Source organism: Stenella coeruleoalba, assembly GCF_951394435.1.
Source record: "Stenella coeruleoalba genome assembly, chromosome: 13".
NCBI classification, from domain to species: Eukaryota; Metazoa; Chordata; class Mammalia; order Artiodactyla; family Delphinidae; genus Stenella; species Stenella coeruleoalba.
The window spans coordinates 25,895,738-25,912,351 of record NC_137159.1 but is presented as its reverse complement, the minus strand read 5'-3'; the positions used below and the strand labels follow the sequence as shown (position 1 = coordinate 25,912,351).

Below are 16,614 nucleotides of genomic sequence, written 5' to 3'. Positions count from 1 at the left end.
ATGGAGCCGGCGGTGCTGGCCTCGCACAACCTCCCGCACCACGAGCCAATCAGCTTCGGAATCGATCAGATCCTGAGCTGCCCGGAACCCCCCGGGAGCGGCCTAGGCCCGGGTCGAGCGGGCCAGGGCCATGGGGAGAGTGTGGCGTTCTCGGGTGGATTTCACGGAGCCACAAGCTACGGCCCCGCGGGCTCGCTGGCCCCGCTACCAGGCAGCTCTGGCGTGGGCCCGGGCGGCGTGATCCGCGTCCCGGCGCACCGCCCGCTGCCAGTGCAGCCGCCCGCTGGAGGCGCGCCTGCTGTTCCTGGACCCTCGGGTTTGGGCGGCGCCGGGGGCCTAGCGGGACTCACCTTCCCTTGGATGGACAGCGGCCGCCGCTATGCCAAGGACCGGCTCACTGGTGAGGTTGCCCGATCCCTCCAGCGTCATGCCCCACACTGACCCGGTATCCTCATCTTTGATCCTTCTGCTCCAACTCAAGATCCCCTTTCATACCCTCCGTCCCTAATCCCAGGGGATCCTCCCTCAATTGGTATCTCTTGGTCCCGCTGCTGAGAGGCGCTGGGGAGGTAGCTGCCGTCGATGCCCGCGCCCTCCTCTGCAGTTCACTGTCCACACCGCGGGAAGGGCAGGGTGAAGTTACGGGGGACGTCTCTCCCTCACCCAAGTGGGAGGGCCATTTCCGAGGCCTTTTCTTGTCTAGAAGCCTCTACTGGTGCGGGGTCGAGCTTGGGGCACCGTAGGGACCGGGCGCGGGAGCTCTGCAGCATTGGCAGCCGCGCTCTTCTCAGTGACACCTCGGGCCGCCCCGAAAACCCTGCCTTGCTCTTTCTTCCTCCCTGTAGCGGCGCTCTCGCCCTTCTCCGGGACGCGCCGTATAGGTCACCCCTACCAAAACCGGACCCCCCCAAAGCGGAAGAAGCCGCGCACATCCTTCTCCCGCTCGCAGGTGCTGGAGCTGGAGCGACGCTTCCTGCGCCAGAAGTACCTGGCCTCGGCCGAGAGGGCGGCGCTGGCCAAGGCCCTGCGCATGACCGACGCGCAGGTCAAGACGTGGTTCCAGAACCGGCGCACCAAGTGGCGGTGAGGCGCGGGGCGGGCGAGGGACCGGGCCGGGCCAAGTGGCGGTGAGGCGTGGGGCGGGCGAGGGCCGGCCTCGCTGACCCCGCGTCTCCGCTCGCCCAGGCGCCAGACGGCCGAGGAGCGCGAGGCAGAGCGGCACCGTGCGGGCCGACTGCTTCTGCACCTCCAGCAGGACGCACTACCGCGGCCGCTACGGCCGCCGCTGACCCCGGACCCGCTCTGCCTGCACAACTCGTCGCTCTTCGCGCTGCAGAACCTGCAGCCCTGGGCCGAGGACAACAAGGTGGCTTCCGTGTCCGGGCTCGCCTCAGTGGTGTGAGCGACGCCTGCCCGACTGGCCGAGCGCTCTTTTCCGGACTGAGGCGCCGCGTGGAGCCCCGGGCCCAGGGCCTTGGAGCGCACGGCCGCCCACCCCGTGGTTCCGTAGCAGTGGAGCGTGTGAGGAGGAGGTGGCCTCGAGGCTATCGTCAAGAGCTCCTCGGCCACTGCCGTCTCCCAGGCCAGCGTTGCGCTGTTGCCCTGCGCGCTTAATCGTGACCTTTCCCGCCATTTTTCACTTAGACTGTTGCACCGCGGCTGGAACCCGAGGCGCTGAGGGGGCGGGACCTGAAGTATGATAGCCAATGAGATGCGGGGAGGGGGGCGGGCTGGCCAATGGCTGCTCTCTTGAGGGACTACGGATTCTTCCGTGGGTGTGTTGGAGCTGGGGTTCTGTGTGGCTGGAGTAGGTTTACAGGCCCGGCTGGAATCAGGAGGCTGCAGCCCGCACAGGCCGGGTCTGTAGCAAAGGTGTGAAGGAAGGAAGGAAGACGTCAACGACAGAGGAGTAATGGAGGAGGTGCTGGAAAGCGAGTCTGACTGACCGCGACAGGAACCAGAGGGTTATCTACGCTGGGCGTCTCATCCTTCAACTGTAAAATAATCGCTAAGGACTTTGAGCCCCATGTTGTCTGTGTGTTTAACCGGCTGACTACGTCCTCTCACTTGAGCCTTACAAGTGGGTGGCAGGCGAGACGGATACTTACACACTCAATGGAAAAGAAAATCTGGGAACACTAATCTGGCTCTGGTGTCTCTCGGGGACAGAGAGGGAAGAGGAGGAAGCAATGGACAAAGTTAATGGGCCCAATGGAGTTAGGGTGAGCAGAATTTGGCAAATAATTAGGAAGTGATAGGCCTAAAAATAATCAAAGATAATTCCCAGGTTGGAAATGTAAAGGATCAAGAAATCAATGGTGTTGTGGATGATGAAAGGGAAATTGGGAAGATAGAACCAAGATTAACTCTGCAGGCAAAACTAAATGCTAGACCTAGAGAGAATAAATTCTGGAAAAATGCCTTTTGGGGGAGGTCAGTAGACATCCACATAGAGGTAGGAAATAGATGGAAAGATGAGAACAGACAGAATCTCCAAGGGAGGAAACTGAGGCAAAAAGCAAAGTTCTAAGGATTAAAGGTTCCTTTCCATCAATTTCTATAAATACATTTACAATGTGCAAGATGATTGAGGATATCAAAATTAATAGTCCAAAGGAAGAAAAGGGAACATAGTACCCAGCTGAAAAGAGAAAAGCATGATGTCCTTGAAGTTGTTAGAAAAACTTGTGAGTGGGCCAGGGGCTGCTGGGAAGCTTGTTGATGGAAAGTTAAGAGTTTGGGTATGGCTGCAGTAGCCTTGAGGTTTAAGAAGAGCAGGATTTAAGTTGTATGAGAACAAAAGGGAAGACTTTGTCTGATTCTTATAGCACAGCCTTTCTTTCTCCCCTGGAGGCAAGAGCAGTGTGATAGAGGGAGGTAAGCTTTAGGCAGGGTTAGAGGCCAACTGTAGTCAAACTACTCATGTTCCATGTTAGTGACAGCTAGGTTAGTCATAGTACAAGTCTTGACTAGAGGTGGGAACCAGGCAAGAGGATGTCACTGTTGGAGTTGACTCTTATTGTTTCCTACTAACTCATCTCTAACTCATGGATATTGCAAATGCCGCAGAACCAAACTCAAATTTGACACCATATAAAAAGAACTTTTATAGACCAAAAGGGAACACAAGGATGGGTTTGGCATAAGTTGGGTATATGAAAGGCATGTTAGTTCCTCTCCAATAAATAGAAGAAAGCTAAGGAAAGGGTCCTACTCTGTTTAGACTGATTCGCTCCACTCCCAGCCCACCATTTCTTGGAACTCAGGTTCCAGTATTTGATCCTTAACTTTGGGCTTCTAAATCTGGCTGGCTGCCTAGGTGCTAGCCTGAAGGAAGATCTAATATAATGAGATGAGCTCAGCTTCACTCTGCAGGCAGGTCACTGCAGGACACAGGCATCTCCAAGCTCTTGGGTGGAGGAAGATTCACTCCCTGTTGAAGAATCTGCCATTTCTTCCCTCAGCTGGTTCAGGAAGTCTTTGCTCTCACTAGGGGGCAAGTTACTCAGGAAGTATGGAGGGGCCAATTCCACCAGCCTGACAGAGACAGTTATAATTAGATGATTTCTGTATCCTCTTTTATAATGCATGTTGTTAAACTTCTTACTACCCCTTCCACAAACCCTGTCTCCTCAAATCATATATTACTACAAACCACTAAGACCCCCTCCTCTTCTTAGGGTCTCTAAATCCCTAGCTTTAATTTTGGCCCCAGGTAGAGGAATGGGTAGTATAAGAGGGTTGTCAGGGAACTCACATCTGTGGTTGAATCTCAGAAACAATGGAAAGGCAGTTGTCTTTGGAAATGGAGAAATTGTGGTAAAGCACCCAGGGCGGGGGTCTGGCAGGAGCCCTGCGGCTTCTGTAGCAGCAGTATGGGGAGAGCTGGGCCACATGCTTATGGGTTAGGAGCAGGTAATTTCCAGTTCCATCTGTGTCTCGGGCCACCTCATTGAAAAACAAAGATATTGAAGGAATAAGTGAGAGTGAAGTGTCAGTCAGTAGAAGAAAGAAAAGGGAGTTGAGAAAGAATTATTAGCAAGGGTGGTGACAGTATTAAAAGTAAAGCATACCTCTAGGTGTTATAGCCCTACCATACTACGATACTGTATGGCATCTCCATAGCCCCTTGTATCCAAAACCTCAAAGGAAAAGTTTCTCCTGGTCCTAAAGAATCCTTTGTATGGCCACCTGGACCCCAATTTCAGAGGTGACATACACCAATCTTTGCTTCCTCTACTTTCTGCTCCTTTTATGACCCTCACCCCAACTCTTTCCCCTAACCTTAAGGAAGTATCCTGACACCAGTGCTTTCTGAAGGGCTCTGCGATTCTGCTCAGAGCCAAAGGCTGGTTGAGACAAGGGAAGTTCAATCCGTTGCATGAGTTCTAGGAGTTCTCCCCGAAGTTTATGGGCTTGGCACAATGCTGCCCAGTTTAGACCCCGAGCCTGGCACCAAGCCTTGTCTGCTCCACCTGGGAATAGAAAGGGACCAGCTATAGCTAAAGCCCTTGAGACCCCCAAAAGAACCCAACCCTTGGCCAAAGGGCTTCCTTTTCCTGGGAATAGAGATCTGTCAGCTGGTTGCACACCACTTCCTCTCTTTGGAAAATCTGGATTCTGTAAGAGGATGCAGATTGGACCACTCACTCTGTATAAAGGCTTCATACACCTGGATCAGAGAGCTGTGATCACCATCCACGTGTTCTAGTGCCCGACGCAGGGCAGCTTCTTCTGCACAGAGTGGAGGACGAGTAAACCCAGGGGCAGCTGGAGGCAGAAGAGAGGAAGTTCATTTTGGGGAATGAGAAAGGACAGCAGTGCACTGAAGAGGTAGAAGTGTCACTTTGGGAACTTTATTCGAAAGACTTCTAGAGACTATGCAGTTTATTAGACATTGAAGATAAATAAATGAAAAACAGTCTCTGCCCTCAAGAAGCTTGGGAGAGATCAACAAGTAAGCAAACTTGATAAGCCCAATAGGTGTGCAGGCCAGTATGTGAAGTTTGAGTAGGAATTAGTTCAGTGGAGAAAGGGCAGAGGGAGTATTCTAGACCACGGGGATAGCATGTTTGGAGAACTGCAAGCACCTAGTATATGAGTGGAGGGGATGGCATGTGTGGCAGGGTGGCAGGAGATTAAGCCGGAGTGGTAGGTATGGGCTAGGTTAAGAGAGGCTGGATGTGCTATGCAAATGAGTTTACATTCTGTTTGGAAGGTAGAGAATAGCTGATGAAGAGTTTTTAAAAGTCCACGTGTTTGGAAGAAGTTCACATGATTAGTTAGGAGGCTACTAAAGGAATCCAGCTGAGTAGTGATGAGGTAACACTGGCATTGACTGTGAGTATGGAGACGAACAGGTAAATTTTTTAAAAATTAGGAAAAGTGAAAAATAATAATGAAAAAACCTGGAGGAAGTTTAGTCTAGAATGATGATAGTGGAGCTGCAGAGATGATTGTATGATTTTGTGGTGGTGGTGATGGTGGTGGTGTTGGTGGTGGTGGTGGTGGTGGTGAGGGGGTAGTTTAAAAAAGTGCTCAGGCTTGGGCTTCCCTGGTGGCACAGTGGTTAAGAATCTGCCTGCCAATGCAGGGGACATGGGTTCAAGCCCTGGTCTGGGAAGATCCTACATGCCGCGGAGCGGCTGGACCCGTGAGCCATGGCTGCTAAGCCTGCGCGTCCGGAGCCTGTGCTCCTCAAGAAAAGAAGCCACCGCAATGAGAAGCCCACGCACCGCGACGAAGCCCGTGCGCAGCAACCAAGACCTGACACAGCCAATAAATAAATAAGTAAAATAAATTTATTTTAAAAAAAGTGCTCAGGCTCAACAAAAACGACAACAAAAGTGCTTGAGTTCAGTTCTGGGTTGAAGTATTATGGACAATTCTGATAGAAACATCCATCAGGAGTTAGATATATAAATCCAAGATTCAGAAGAATGATATTGTGGCATTTCAGACGATGGGGGTGAATGAACTTGCTCAGAGAGTTCAGGGAATGGGAAGACAAGAGGGGCAAGGACAGAACCCTGAGGTCCAACTTAACAGTGGAGGAGCAGAGGATGAAGCAGAGGAGGAAGAGCTCAAGAGATTAGGGAGTGGCCAGAGGGGTAGGGTGAAAACCACAAGGAGCGGGTCACAGAGGCTTAGGGAGGGGCAATTTTAAGGTGGGAATGGTTGGTGTTCTATGTGTCAAAAGAAAGTCATGAACAGGGGCTCAAAAGTGTTCATTGGGTTAGGTCTCTAGGAGGCCACTGGTGAGCTTGAAGGCTGTGTCAGTGTTGTGGTGGGCCTGAAGCTGGAATGCAGCGGGCGAGGAATACCCTAGACTGAACAGGATAGAGATTATTCTGTATAGCCGAAGGGGAGTGTAGGGTTGAGGAAGAGGGGTGCAGTTTTAGTAATAACAGGTAGGAGAGATTTAAGCATATTGACGGGCAAGAACCAACAGAGAGATCGGAGAGGGATAAGTGGTGAAGCCTAGTTCCTTAGGCACTGTGAGCGCTGGGAGCTAGAGCAAAGTGGAATGGGCTGGTTTTAGGAGCACCAGAACACCAAAGGGAAGGCTGAAGTGGCCATAAGAGCCAGAGAGAGAAGCGATTTATACCAGTGAGCATGGCGGCCAGGGTGAGCATCTCATCCACACAGTCAAACTCGCACGAGGCCAGCAGGGCTTTGGCCAGATCAGGGGCCAGGGGAAATTCTGATAGGATGACTCCCAGGTCTGATAGGTCCCCATTATCATCCAGGGCTGCCAGATAGTCTAAATCTTCCAGGGCCTGCATCAGTGCTTCTGGAGCTGGAGAGGGAACAAGGCTTACAGGGCAAGGGGTCTCAGAGCCTGGACAGCAGGACTTGGGCAGGAGGGGTGCTCACCAGGCCGGTCCAGAAAGTGACACTCCCCTGGCTCTGCAATTTGTCTCCTCTTTAGTAGTAATATCAGGGGGCTCAGATTCTCCTCACACACCCTGGGTTGGGGCAGCGGGGGAGCCTCTAGTTCTAGGAAGGACTTAGGATACAGGCAGAGGCAGGATCCTGAGGGGAGAAAGACCTGGGAAAGAAGACCACTGTAGATTTCTCAGGGCTCATGGGTTGGGGACTCTTTTCGTGTTTGATTTCATTGAGGGCAAAGGCTCTTACCTGGTAGGATCCCTGTTGCCCGCAGTCGTCTTGCCTCTGCCTGACACTTGCTGATTGGTCTCAACACTTGGGATTCTGCTCGGATCTGAGGACTGTAAACCTGTCACCACCCCCCAACCAAGGCCAAGACAGATGAGAGAGGGCTATTTCTATCTTTAGCCCCCACGTCCCCTCACCTCTCTTTCACTCACACTTCGAAGCTCCAGTCCTGAGTCAATGACATGTCGGATGGAAGGGAGGGAGAAGGAGAAGTCGGCCAGCCAGTGAGTGACCACAACCTTTCGGGCACCCGATTCTATGTCCTCATACACAGCCTGAACAGCTTGTCCGCAGCCTGGGTGAAGGGGCAGCACCCGTGGTGGAGGCCCTTGGTTCTCCAAGGACCCCCCATCCCTGGACAAGGACTCACAGCACAGGGAAATTTCCTGAGAAAAGGGGTGGGGTGTTAGGGTAGTTCTCACCTTTGTGGGTCACAGACCCCTTTGAAAAACTGATGAAACACTATGGCCCTTCACTCTGAAAAAATGCACATACTCACAAAGTTGGGGTGTTATAATTTCAGGAGCTCACTGAACCACAAATCCCTGCATTGTATGGAATCAAAAAGAGGGTGGTAGACCTTTTTACCCTGAAACCCCAGAGTTTTTCCTCAGGACTCCAATGGAGAGTAAGTACTAGAACTCCAATGTTCCTAACAAGCATTGCTCACATTCCTCCCCGGGACAGGAAGGGACAGACATGAGACATGAGTACCTCCTTTTGCATCCCATGTTTTACCTCCTCACTGGGCAGGTACACTAGCACATCTCCTGGAGCCTCCTTCCGACACAATTCAAGCACAGCTTGGCAGGCAGCTTCCACTCTATCAGTAGGGACAGTGTCCCTGTAGACGGGAGTGGAACACCTGCCAGTCTCTCCAAGTACATGTACAACAGGAGGATTGCCCCAGAAGGCCTGGAGCTTAGGTTCGAGGGCTGGATCAGTAACTACAACCACTCTGGGGTCCCCTGGAAGGTTTCCCAGCCTGGCATCTCGCAGGAGCCCCTGGAGCAAATCTGAGGCCACTGACCGCTCCTGAGCCTCATCCAGCACCAGCACACCCCACGCTCCAGTGCCCCGGGTCGAGGCCACCTCCTGCAGAAGCAGCCTGTCCCAGCAGAACCTGTTGACATTGGCAGTGGGCAGAGGAGTCAGTGTAGACAATGACCAGCCCCAGAAGTCCAGAGGAGCTTCTCCCCAGGGGGCCTAGATTCTGATAGTAAAGATCAGAAAAAGACCCTGTGACTGACTTCCTGAGCCCATGGACCTTTACCTGTGACCCACAACCCCACTGGTGACACTGTTCACAAGCTGTACTCTAGTTAGGAAAATGAGACTTTCATGATGAGGGTGAGGTTGAATGTCTGAGGTCCCTGGCTGGGGTTAAAGGGCTGAATTCAGCAGTTGCATCATGCATGATTTAAAGGGTGAGCTAGGCTGAGGGAGGGAATGGTGAGATATCAGAAGACTGGGCTTGTTTCTACTGGATGAGGGGAAGATCTGGGGTCAGGCCTGCAGGGGGCCACACCTGAGCAGGGTGTCAGGCCCAGTGCAGTCCTCTTGGGGGATGCTGTATCCAACCTCATGACCCAGGGTCAGGTCCATTTCATCAGCAACTTGCAGGGCCAAGCTCAGGGCTGCCAGAGGGTAGGGCTGAGTCACAGTTACCCGGCCCTTCTGGAAACCCCTGGCCAGCACAAACTCTGCACACCACTGTGGGATCTGGGGTAAGGGTAGGGAAGGACAATCAGTCAGTAAGATATAGAACTCCAGTCAAAAGTGCTGGGGGAGCTGTGGCCAGTTTAATCTCTTATTTGGGGAGTCCCCTGGTCCTTCACCAGCTACCCTGGGGCCAGCCTGTCTCCTTTTACCCACCTCCCTTATTACTCCACACAGCTCCGCCTGCCCCCCACCCCCCTCCCCCGCCTCCCTTGTCCCGGGAAGAGCCAGTTCCCTAGCCCCTCCGTTTGTCCACTCCCAGAATCTTCCCCAACCTGGGTGCTCTTGCCAGAGCCAGGCTCTCCAGACACCAGCACCACTCCACTGGGGCTACTCTCCAACTGCTCCAAGAAGGTAAAGCGAGCAGCCCAGATAGGCAAGGATCGGCGCTGCTCAAGCAGCTCGTAGTAGCGGGAAGAGAAGGGGAGCCCATCAAAGGGGTTCACAGCCAGTTCAGAATCCCCAGGGTTTGGGCCAGACTCTTCTTCCAGCCCGAGAACCTGAGAGGCCATGGTGGCTGTCTAGCAGGACCTACAGAAGGCAGGGCAGACATCAAGGCCTCGTATTTGGTGACTGACACCATCTGCCCACCTCAGCCCTGATCCCTCACCTGTACCCTCAAGTGATAATGCCCCGGGGTCCATCCTTCCCAGTATTTCTTGCCTGCCAGGAAAACAGTGGAGAGTTGAGTCTCCACGTAAGGGACTATCAAAAGTGGACTATTACCCTGTAGTCAGATAGTAAAAATCCTTTGACTAACACAGGGGTCCTCAGGGGCAGCAAGAATTCTATGAGACATGGTAATCTGTGGGAAGGTCCCCAAGGGAACAGAATGAAGAATCAGAGGAGCGGGGTAGGAATCAGGGAGCAGGGCCACAAGGATCCTGGATTCAAACCTGCTTGCAGCTCTGAGACGTGTCAGGATGGCAGCCAGTTCCAGACCCACACAGCAAGTCACCAATAACCCTGACCTGCTGTGAAGTACAAAGGTAAATTCCGGCTCCACCCACACCCTGGGGTGTGCCTCAACAGTCCTAAAGACTGTTTTGGGGTTGGGCCATGTGCTCCACCTTATTTAATCTGGTCAGCGGCCTATGGAAAATAGGCTCAAGCCACCACACTGAGCATGTGTGAACTCTGCAGACTTTGTGTACTGTGCTCATTAGTGAAAGGCATCCTGGGACTTGCAGTTTTACAGCTTTTTCCTCACATACCTGGGCTGAACACCCAAGCTAGGGTCCATTTGCTTCTGGGCCTTCAGCTCAGTTACATTTCCTTAATATCACGCATTTCTTGACATGAGAAGGTGATTGCAGACAGTTCCATTCTGACCACCCCCACAAAGCCACAAGGAAGCCCTCATCCCTGATCCCTACAACCAAGGGAAAAGGAACTCGCTATGGGGCTTCTGAGACCCAGAGAGGCAACAGAGACCGTGAGTGAAAACCCTGAATTTAATGTGATATTGGGGGGAGCCCCATCCCTCCCTTTTTACCACCCACCCATCCGGCCTGTTGTGAGTTGGGTGAGGGCTGCCCCCAGTCTCCGTCCTGCGGCTCTGGGTGCCATCCTGTACTCAGTCAGCCTCCTGGGCCTGCCTCTCTGTGAATCTCCTGTGGGACATAAGGAGAAGACACTGTATGGGTTTTGTCGTATACAATCGGCCCCTTCCTACCCGCTGTTCTCTAAGCCCCTCACCTTCTTGCGTATTCATACAGCGCCTGCTTGCGCTCCTGCAGATTCTCCTGCCGGGCCCAGGAGGACTTGGCAAATGTTAGGGCTGTGGGCTGAGGGGTCGCCGGGCCAGAGCTGGGGAACTGAGGTGATCACAATGTCAGAGGGCTTGCGAAGTCATCATCATTAAACACGCATCGAATGCCTACTTTGCAAGAGAGGCACTGTGCTAGGGTCTCAGGATCAAAAAAACAGACGTCAGGGACAGGGGATATGCAGACTGTCCCATCCCACCCCAAGTCTTGGACCTGCCCATTTTCTGGGTCTCACCTTGGGCGTGGAGGCTGTGGGAAGGGCCTGGGTCCTCTCAGAGATGTCTTCAGGCATGAAAGTTACAGCTCCCTCAAGCAGATTAGTGATAGTCAAGTCTACACAGCCAGTCCTGGCTGGGCAGAAGGGAAGAGAGAACAGGACAGTCTGTTTCCCTGTTCACCTTCTCCCTTCACCACCCACTTCCCCTCTCTATGCCTGTCTCCTTACGTGAGTCTACCCTTTCTCATACCCAGGTCTCTCTGGATGACACCCAGTGGCACATGGGGTAAAACCTCCTTCACTCTCTGAGCCAGAGTTGCCAACTGCACATCAGGAGAAGGTCCAGGGGAGGGAGGGAAAGACTGGGCTGCAAAAAAGAAATACGAAATAAGGTGAGTGGAGAACTAGGAGGACGGAGAGGCTGACTAGTACAGGCATAAGGAAGAAAGCACAACAGACTGAAAAAAAGCTAAAAAGCTTTGTGTCCAGAGGCCACACACCTGACTGGGGACGCAATCTGGGGTGTCTCTGTCGCTTCATGTGCTCTGCTTTGTCTGCTGGAGTGAGTTGTGTCCCTGTCTGGCCCAACTCTTTGGCCACCAGCTAGGGAGAATTGGAAGATTGGAAGTTTCTTAAGCCTTCCTCTCCTTCCCCATAAGGAAAGAACCCACCTCCACCCTGCCTGTGTCCCCTACCACCTGTTGTACACGGAGGGAGAACTCCTCACTCCCCTCCCCCAGCTGTCGATGAACAGGACGAAGCCACCTGAAAAAAACAACCCAGGACCATGTTGGGGGCACCCACTCTCCACTCTGATACCTCTTTTCTTGGAACAGTGGTGGTGAGGATAGGGGAGATAGTAAATACTTTATATTGCCTCTGTGGTAGGACCTTGATATTAAAAGATCTGCAAATGGACAGGACAGAGGCAACTACTTCCTTGACCTTGAGACGAGTTTCTCCCAGCCACCAAAAAGTGAGGACAGTTAATACCTTACTTGATACACCGTGAAAGGGACGAAAAGTGACCACAGCAGTTCTGAGACCCAGGAGGCATCTGACACCGTCTGAGGGGAGGGCATGAGTGAGGTCTAAGCCAGGGCCAGGAGTGGGAAACTTCCCCTCCAAACCCAGAGCTTCCCTGTTGACCACACTCACCACAGAAACTAGGGGTCTCTGGACTCGCAGGGTAAGAGGCTGTACCACATCCTGGATAGAAAATGGCCAGGAACTAAAAGAGGGAAGAGATAGTAGGATGGGATTCCAGCCAACCCAGTCAGTCAGCAGCTCATACCCGACTTAAAAACGGGTAACTGTCAAACTGTACAAATAGAAATATGGAGAATAAAGGGATTCAGGGGAAAGAAGTAAAAGTGGACAGAAAGTAAATGAACTAGTAAGGGAGGGGGTAGGTCTGAAAAAGGCTGTGAAAACCCAAGGGCTCCCAGGCCTGACCACCTACACAGTTGGAGACAGATACCTGTGCTCACCCACCTGAAGCGCAGGAGCCCCTCCCGGCCATTGGTGGCCTCTTCCTCGGGGAATAGCAGCAGAGGGGTGGGGGGAAGCCTCGTTGAAGCACAGAATCTCTTGAGTGACTCCACCAACTCCCCCCGCCCATCCATCTCCATGAAGCCCCGAGACCAGCACACAAAGCTGGGGGGACTATTGAGTAGAGGCTGGGAATGGGAAGGAGAGAAAGAAAGAAAAAAGAATGTTGGGAAATGAGAAAAACTGACAAATGGGTAGAAAAAGGGGGTCAGAGGTAAGGGTCAGTATCTTGTGGTCCCCAAAGGAAAGCCGGACACGGAGAGGGGAGCCTTGAGCTGGGCCCCAGGGAACCGCCCCGTGGCACTCTCGGCTTCGTCCCTAACTCACGGTGCTACAGCTGGTGAGCAAGTTGACTATGTTGTGGTCGAAAGGTGTCACGTGGTTGGAAATGAGGACCCTGACGCGGTGATCTCGGAGTCCGGAGTCCTCCTGCCGGGCCACGAGCCCCAGCACTGCACACATGGTCCGCACCACGAACCTGGGAACGCCGGCAGTGGTGACTGCGCGGCCTCCGGCCAGGCCCAGCCCCGACCCTCCCCGAGCGCCCGGGTCGGAACCTGCGAAGGACGCTGTCTGGTAGCGCGCAGCTGACCAGGAAGACGTGGATCCCAAGAAAGACGCGCAGGACGAGAAGGCAGAACCCGACTGGAGCGTAGAGCAGCAGCGCGAGAAGCAGGAAGCCGTCACCCGGGAGCCTGGGGGGCGAGAGGCGGGGTGATCGGGTGCCGAAGGCCAACTGGACGCGGGAGCCGGTCTCTTCCCTCCGGGGATCTTACCGGTGCGAATCAAAGAGCCGCTCCGGCCCCGGCGACGGGGGAGGCTCCATTGCCGCCGCTTTAGGGGTGCCGGGCCAACGCCGCCGCCATCTTCGCACCCCGCCGCAGGGGCTCTTGGGAAGGCGGAGTCTTCGGGCATCCGCCCAGGGTGCCGGGACCCGAAATCCTGAGGCGCCCCGGAAGGGCTAGCGGTCCCAGCATGCCTCGCGGGCCCTTTGACCACCTCATAACTCGCGTCCCACTGGGACCACAATTCCCGGCATTCGCGGGGCGGGGGCGGAGTCGGCCTTCCGGAATCCTTGGTTCCGGCCTGCACTTCTGGAGACTTCAGGTACCGGCGTGCTCCGCGTCCCGCTGTCCGCCCGCTAGCGTCCAGGGCGCCTCCTCTGTGCAGGGCGGGCGACGAGGCTCCCGAGGCGGAGCTGATGGCTGCACTGAGGGCGGGGCGGGGTGCAGTCTGGAGCCTCCGAGGATGGCGCGCTTTGGGAGGGGGTCGCTGGGGAAAGGGACCCCTGTTGACCCCTGACCTCCGGGCCTTGCTGACGTTAGGAACTCCTGACCCTCGGGCCCGAGTGACTTATGGGACCCCCAGTTTCGGGGCCCGGTTGTCTGTGGGAGCCCCTGAACCACGAACATGTCTGACGTCGGGGACTTCGGATCCCCGAGCACGGCTGATCCAGGGGACCCCAGATCCCCGGATCCGGGAAGACTCAGGGACCCCTGGAACCCGTCCGCGCGTGTGGCTGGCGGTGGCGCTGGGCGCTGGGGGGGCAGTGCTCTTGTTGTTGTGGGGAGGGGGTCGGGGTCCCCCGGCCGTCCTCGCCTCGGTCCTTGGCTCGCCGCCTCCCTCTCCCCGGAGCCAGTACAACTTCATCGCGGACGTGGTGGAGAAGACGGCCCCTGCCGTGGTTTATATCGAGATCTTGGGCCGGTAACGGTGGGGTAGACCCGGAGGAACCGAAGCCGCGGGTAGAGGGCGGGCGAGAAGGAGGGTCCGAGCCTCCTCACATTCGTGCTTCCCCAACCCCCGCCCCCCTATCCCAGGCACCCTTTTTCGGGCCGCGAAGTCCCTATCTCGAATGGCTCAGGATTCGTGGTGGCTGCCGACGGGCTCATCGTTACCAACGCTCATGTGGTGGCTGATCGGCGCCGAGTCCGTGTCAGGCTGCCTAGCGGCGATACGTATGAGGCCGTCGTCACAGCTGTGGATCCCGTGGCAGATATCGCCACGCTGAGGATTCAGACCAAGGTGGGGGTCTGGGCAGGCCATGTCTGGTTGGGGCTCTGAATTTGCTCACATCTCCAGATGACAAGTCTCTTGTACCCATTCTCCCTTAGGAGCCTCTCCCAACGCTGCCCCTGGGACGTTCAGCCGATGTCCGGCAAGGGGAGTTTGTCGTTGCCATGGGAAGTCCCTTTGCACTGCAGAACACGATCACATCCGGCATTGTCAGCTCTGCTCAGCGTCCAGCCAAAGACCTGGGCCTTCCCCAAACCAATGTGGAATACATCCAGACTGATGCAGCTATTGATGTGCGTCCTGATAAGAGAGAAATGACAGACTAGGTTGGGGGAGGGGGTAGAGGTGTGTGATAGATGGTGGATTAGCCTGTATACAGAGGTTGGGTGGCAAAAACCGTGCCCACCCCTTCATGGGCTGGTAAAGGAGAGAATCTGGAGCAAGTGCCTCCATCCTGGTTTTGCCCCCAGGCATAGAGTCCCTGGATCTCTTCCATATTTTCTCCTTGTCCTGCAGTTTGGAAACTCTGGCGGTCCCCTGGTTAACCTGGTGAGTGGGACATCCTTTCCGAGAATCCCTGCCCCAGGTCAGTGTGGGAAGGGGTGGGTTTTCCCTAATTCAATGATGTTTGGTCAAGTTTCTGAGCAGTTTCTTGTTGGCTGTCTCCGGAATCCAGCCAGGTCTCCCCGACTCCCCAACACTCCCTGCTACTCTTGCTCAGGTACCCCCATCTCCTACTATTTGTTTGGGCTAGAGAATAGTGGGCTCTGTCCCAACAGGATGGGGAGGTGATTGGGGTGAATACCATGAAGGTCACAGCTGGAATCTCCTTTGCCATCCCTGCTGATCGCCTTCGAGAGTTTCTACATCGTGGAGAAAAGAAGAGTAAGCCTGGCTTGGGGGTAAACGGTTTCCTTTAAGTAGTGGGGGGTGGAGGTGGGGGCTTGTTGGAGAGGGGTCTGTTGGGAGGAGCAGGAGGGGGAAGGAAGGATGTAGCTGGGTGGGGCTTATTTGTCCCTCTGTCACAGATTCCTGGTTTGGAAGCAGTGGGTCCCAGCGCCGCTACATTGGAGTGATGATGCTAACCCTGACTCCCAGGTATGAGCTATAGGGGTAGGGCCATCAGTGTAACCAGTTGTGGGCACCTGGCACTTCTGTTGAGCTTCATTCTCAGTTCTGTCTTTATCTAAGATGAGTTGCCTCATACTTGGAACTATCAGAAGAGCTGTCCTCTCTCATCTTGATTTTCTCACCCCACTCCACTTCGCATACCTCCCACCTGATTGATTTCATCCTGTTATTGCTTTGATTTACAACCTCCAATCCATTAGCCTGGTGTTTAGGGGCCATTTTCCATGTCTTCAACTCAACCTTCCGGACATGGCTTCCCTATGAGTATATTCTGTTCCGTCCAACTTGATTTCCTAATCCCATGTTTTTGTTTATGTTGTTCTCATTTTATATAAATATAAGACCAATCCTTCTAGGTTTAGCTAAAGTTATGCCACCTCCTTCTAGCTTCTCTTAGGATTTTAGAATGACATTAGTGCTATTGATTTAATACTGTCATTTGGAATTAGTTACCTTTTATATACATGTCCCACTTCCTAACTGCTAGAAGGCAGAAAGTGAATTGTTTTTGTCTCCAGAGGATCTAGTGCATGCCCTATCCATAACTTATCAGTGTGTTGATGAGAGATTTGAGGCGAACCCAGAATTGGGAGAGTGCCGTGGTGTGGTTAACAAAGTGATCTGTGTCCTTTCAGCATCCTTGCTGAACTACAGCTTCGAGAACCAAGCTTTCCTGATGTTCAGCATGGTGTGCTCATCCATAAAGTCATCCTGGACTCCCCTGCACACCGGTGAGGGAGAGACTGCACTGGGAGGTGGAGATGGGTGAGGTGTTTATGTGCCCTTGAACTGGGCCATCTATTCCCTCCTTTATCTCTCTGTCCACTTTTTGCCATAGGGCTGGTCTACGGCCTGGTGATGTGATCTTGGCCATTGGGGAGCGGCTGGTACAAAATGCTGAAGATATTTATGAAGCCGTTCGAACCCAATCCCAGCTGGCAGTGCGGATCCGGCGGGGACCGGAAACATTGACCTTATATGTGACCCCTGAAGTCACAGAATGAATGGATCAGCAAGAGTAGGAGGCTTCTG

General features: G+C 54.0%; 4 protein-coding genes across 4 annotated transcripts; 2 read left to right on the top strand and 2 right to left on the bottom strand.

Annotated features, from left to right (window-relative positions):
- Positions 1 to 1,665, top strand: TLX2 (T cell leukemia homeobox 2; the record flags this gene model as incomplete). The annotated part of the gene is made up of 3 exons (XM_079941202.1): positions 1 to 400; positions 846 to 1,083; positions 1,186 to 1,665. The coding sequence occupies 3 exons, from the start codon at positions 1 to 3 to the stop codon at positions 1,400 to 1,402; spliced, it is 855 nt and encodes a 284-aa protein (XP_079797328.1). The 3' UTR covers positions 1,403 to 1,665.
- Positions 1,666 to 3,123: 1,458 nt separating this feature from the next.
- DQX1 (DEAQ-box RNA dependent ATPase 1) lies at positions 3,124 to 9,568 on the bottom strand. Its single transcript, XM_079941018.1, has 11 exons — positions 9,174 to 9,568; positions 8,708 to 8,901; positions 7,918 to 8,302; positions 7,332 to 7,565; positions 7,141 to 7,240; positions 6,877 to 7,035; positions 6,608 to 6,799; positions 4,651 to 4,770; positions 4,285 to 4,475; positions 3,758 to 3,948; positions 3,124 to 3,537 (listed from the first exon to the last, which is right to left on the bottom strand). Exons 1-11 carry the CDS (start codon positions 9,408 to 9,410, stop codon positions 3,381 to 3,383), a joined length of 2,160 nt encoding a protein of 719 aa, XP_079797144.1. The 5' UTR covers positions 9,411 to 9,568; the 3' UTR covers positions 3,124 to 3,380.
- Positions 9,569 to 10,267: 699 nt separating this feature from the next.
- Positions 10,268 to 13,403, bottom strand: AUP1 (AUP1 lipid droplet regulating VLDL assembly factor). Its single transcript, XM_079941510.1, has 12 exons — positions 13,212 to 13,403; positions 12,993 to 13,130; positions 12,763 to 12,913; positions 12,379 to 12,563; positions 12,043 to 12,115; positions 11,878 to 11,951; positions 11,583 to 11,649; positions 11,385 to 11,487; positions 11,135 to 11,251; positions 10,903 to 11,018; positions 10,597 to 10,715; positions 10,268 to 10,511 (listed from the first exon to the last, which is right to left on the bottom strand). Exons 1-12 carry the CDS (start codon positions 13,259 to 13,261, stop codon positions 10,475 to 10,477), a joined length of 1,230 nt encoding a protein of 409 aa, XP_079797636.1. The 5' UTR covers positions 13,262 to 13,403; the 3' UTR covers positions 10,268 to 10,474.
- Positions 13,404 to 13,630: 227 nt separating this feature from the next.
- HTRA2 (HtrA serine peptidase 2) lies at positions 13,631 to 16,613 on the top strand. Its single transcript, XM_079941509.1, has 8 exons — positions 13,631 to 14,142; positions 14,256 to 14,460; positions 14,550 to 14,744; positions 14,968 to 15,000; positions 15,231 to 15,336; positions 15,480 to 15,549; positions 16,218 to 16,313; positions 16,421 to 16,613. The coding sequence occupies exons 1-8, from the start codon at positions 13,637 to 13,639 to the stop codon at positions 16,584 to 16,586; spliced, it is 1,377 nt and encodes a 458-aa protein (XP_079797635.1). The 5' UTR covers positions 13,631 to 13,636; the 3' UTR covers positions 16,587 to 16,613.
- The last annotated feature ends 1 nt before the right edge of the window (position 16,614 follows it).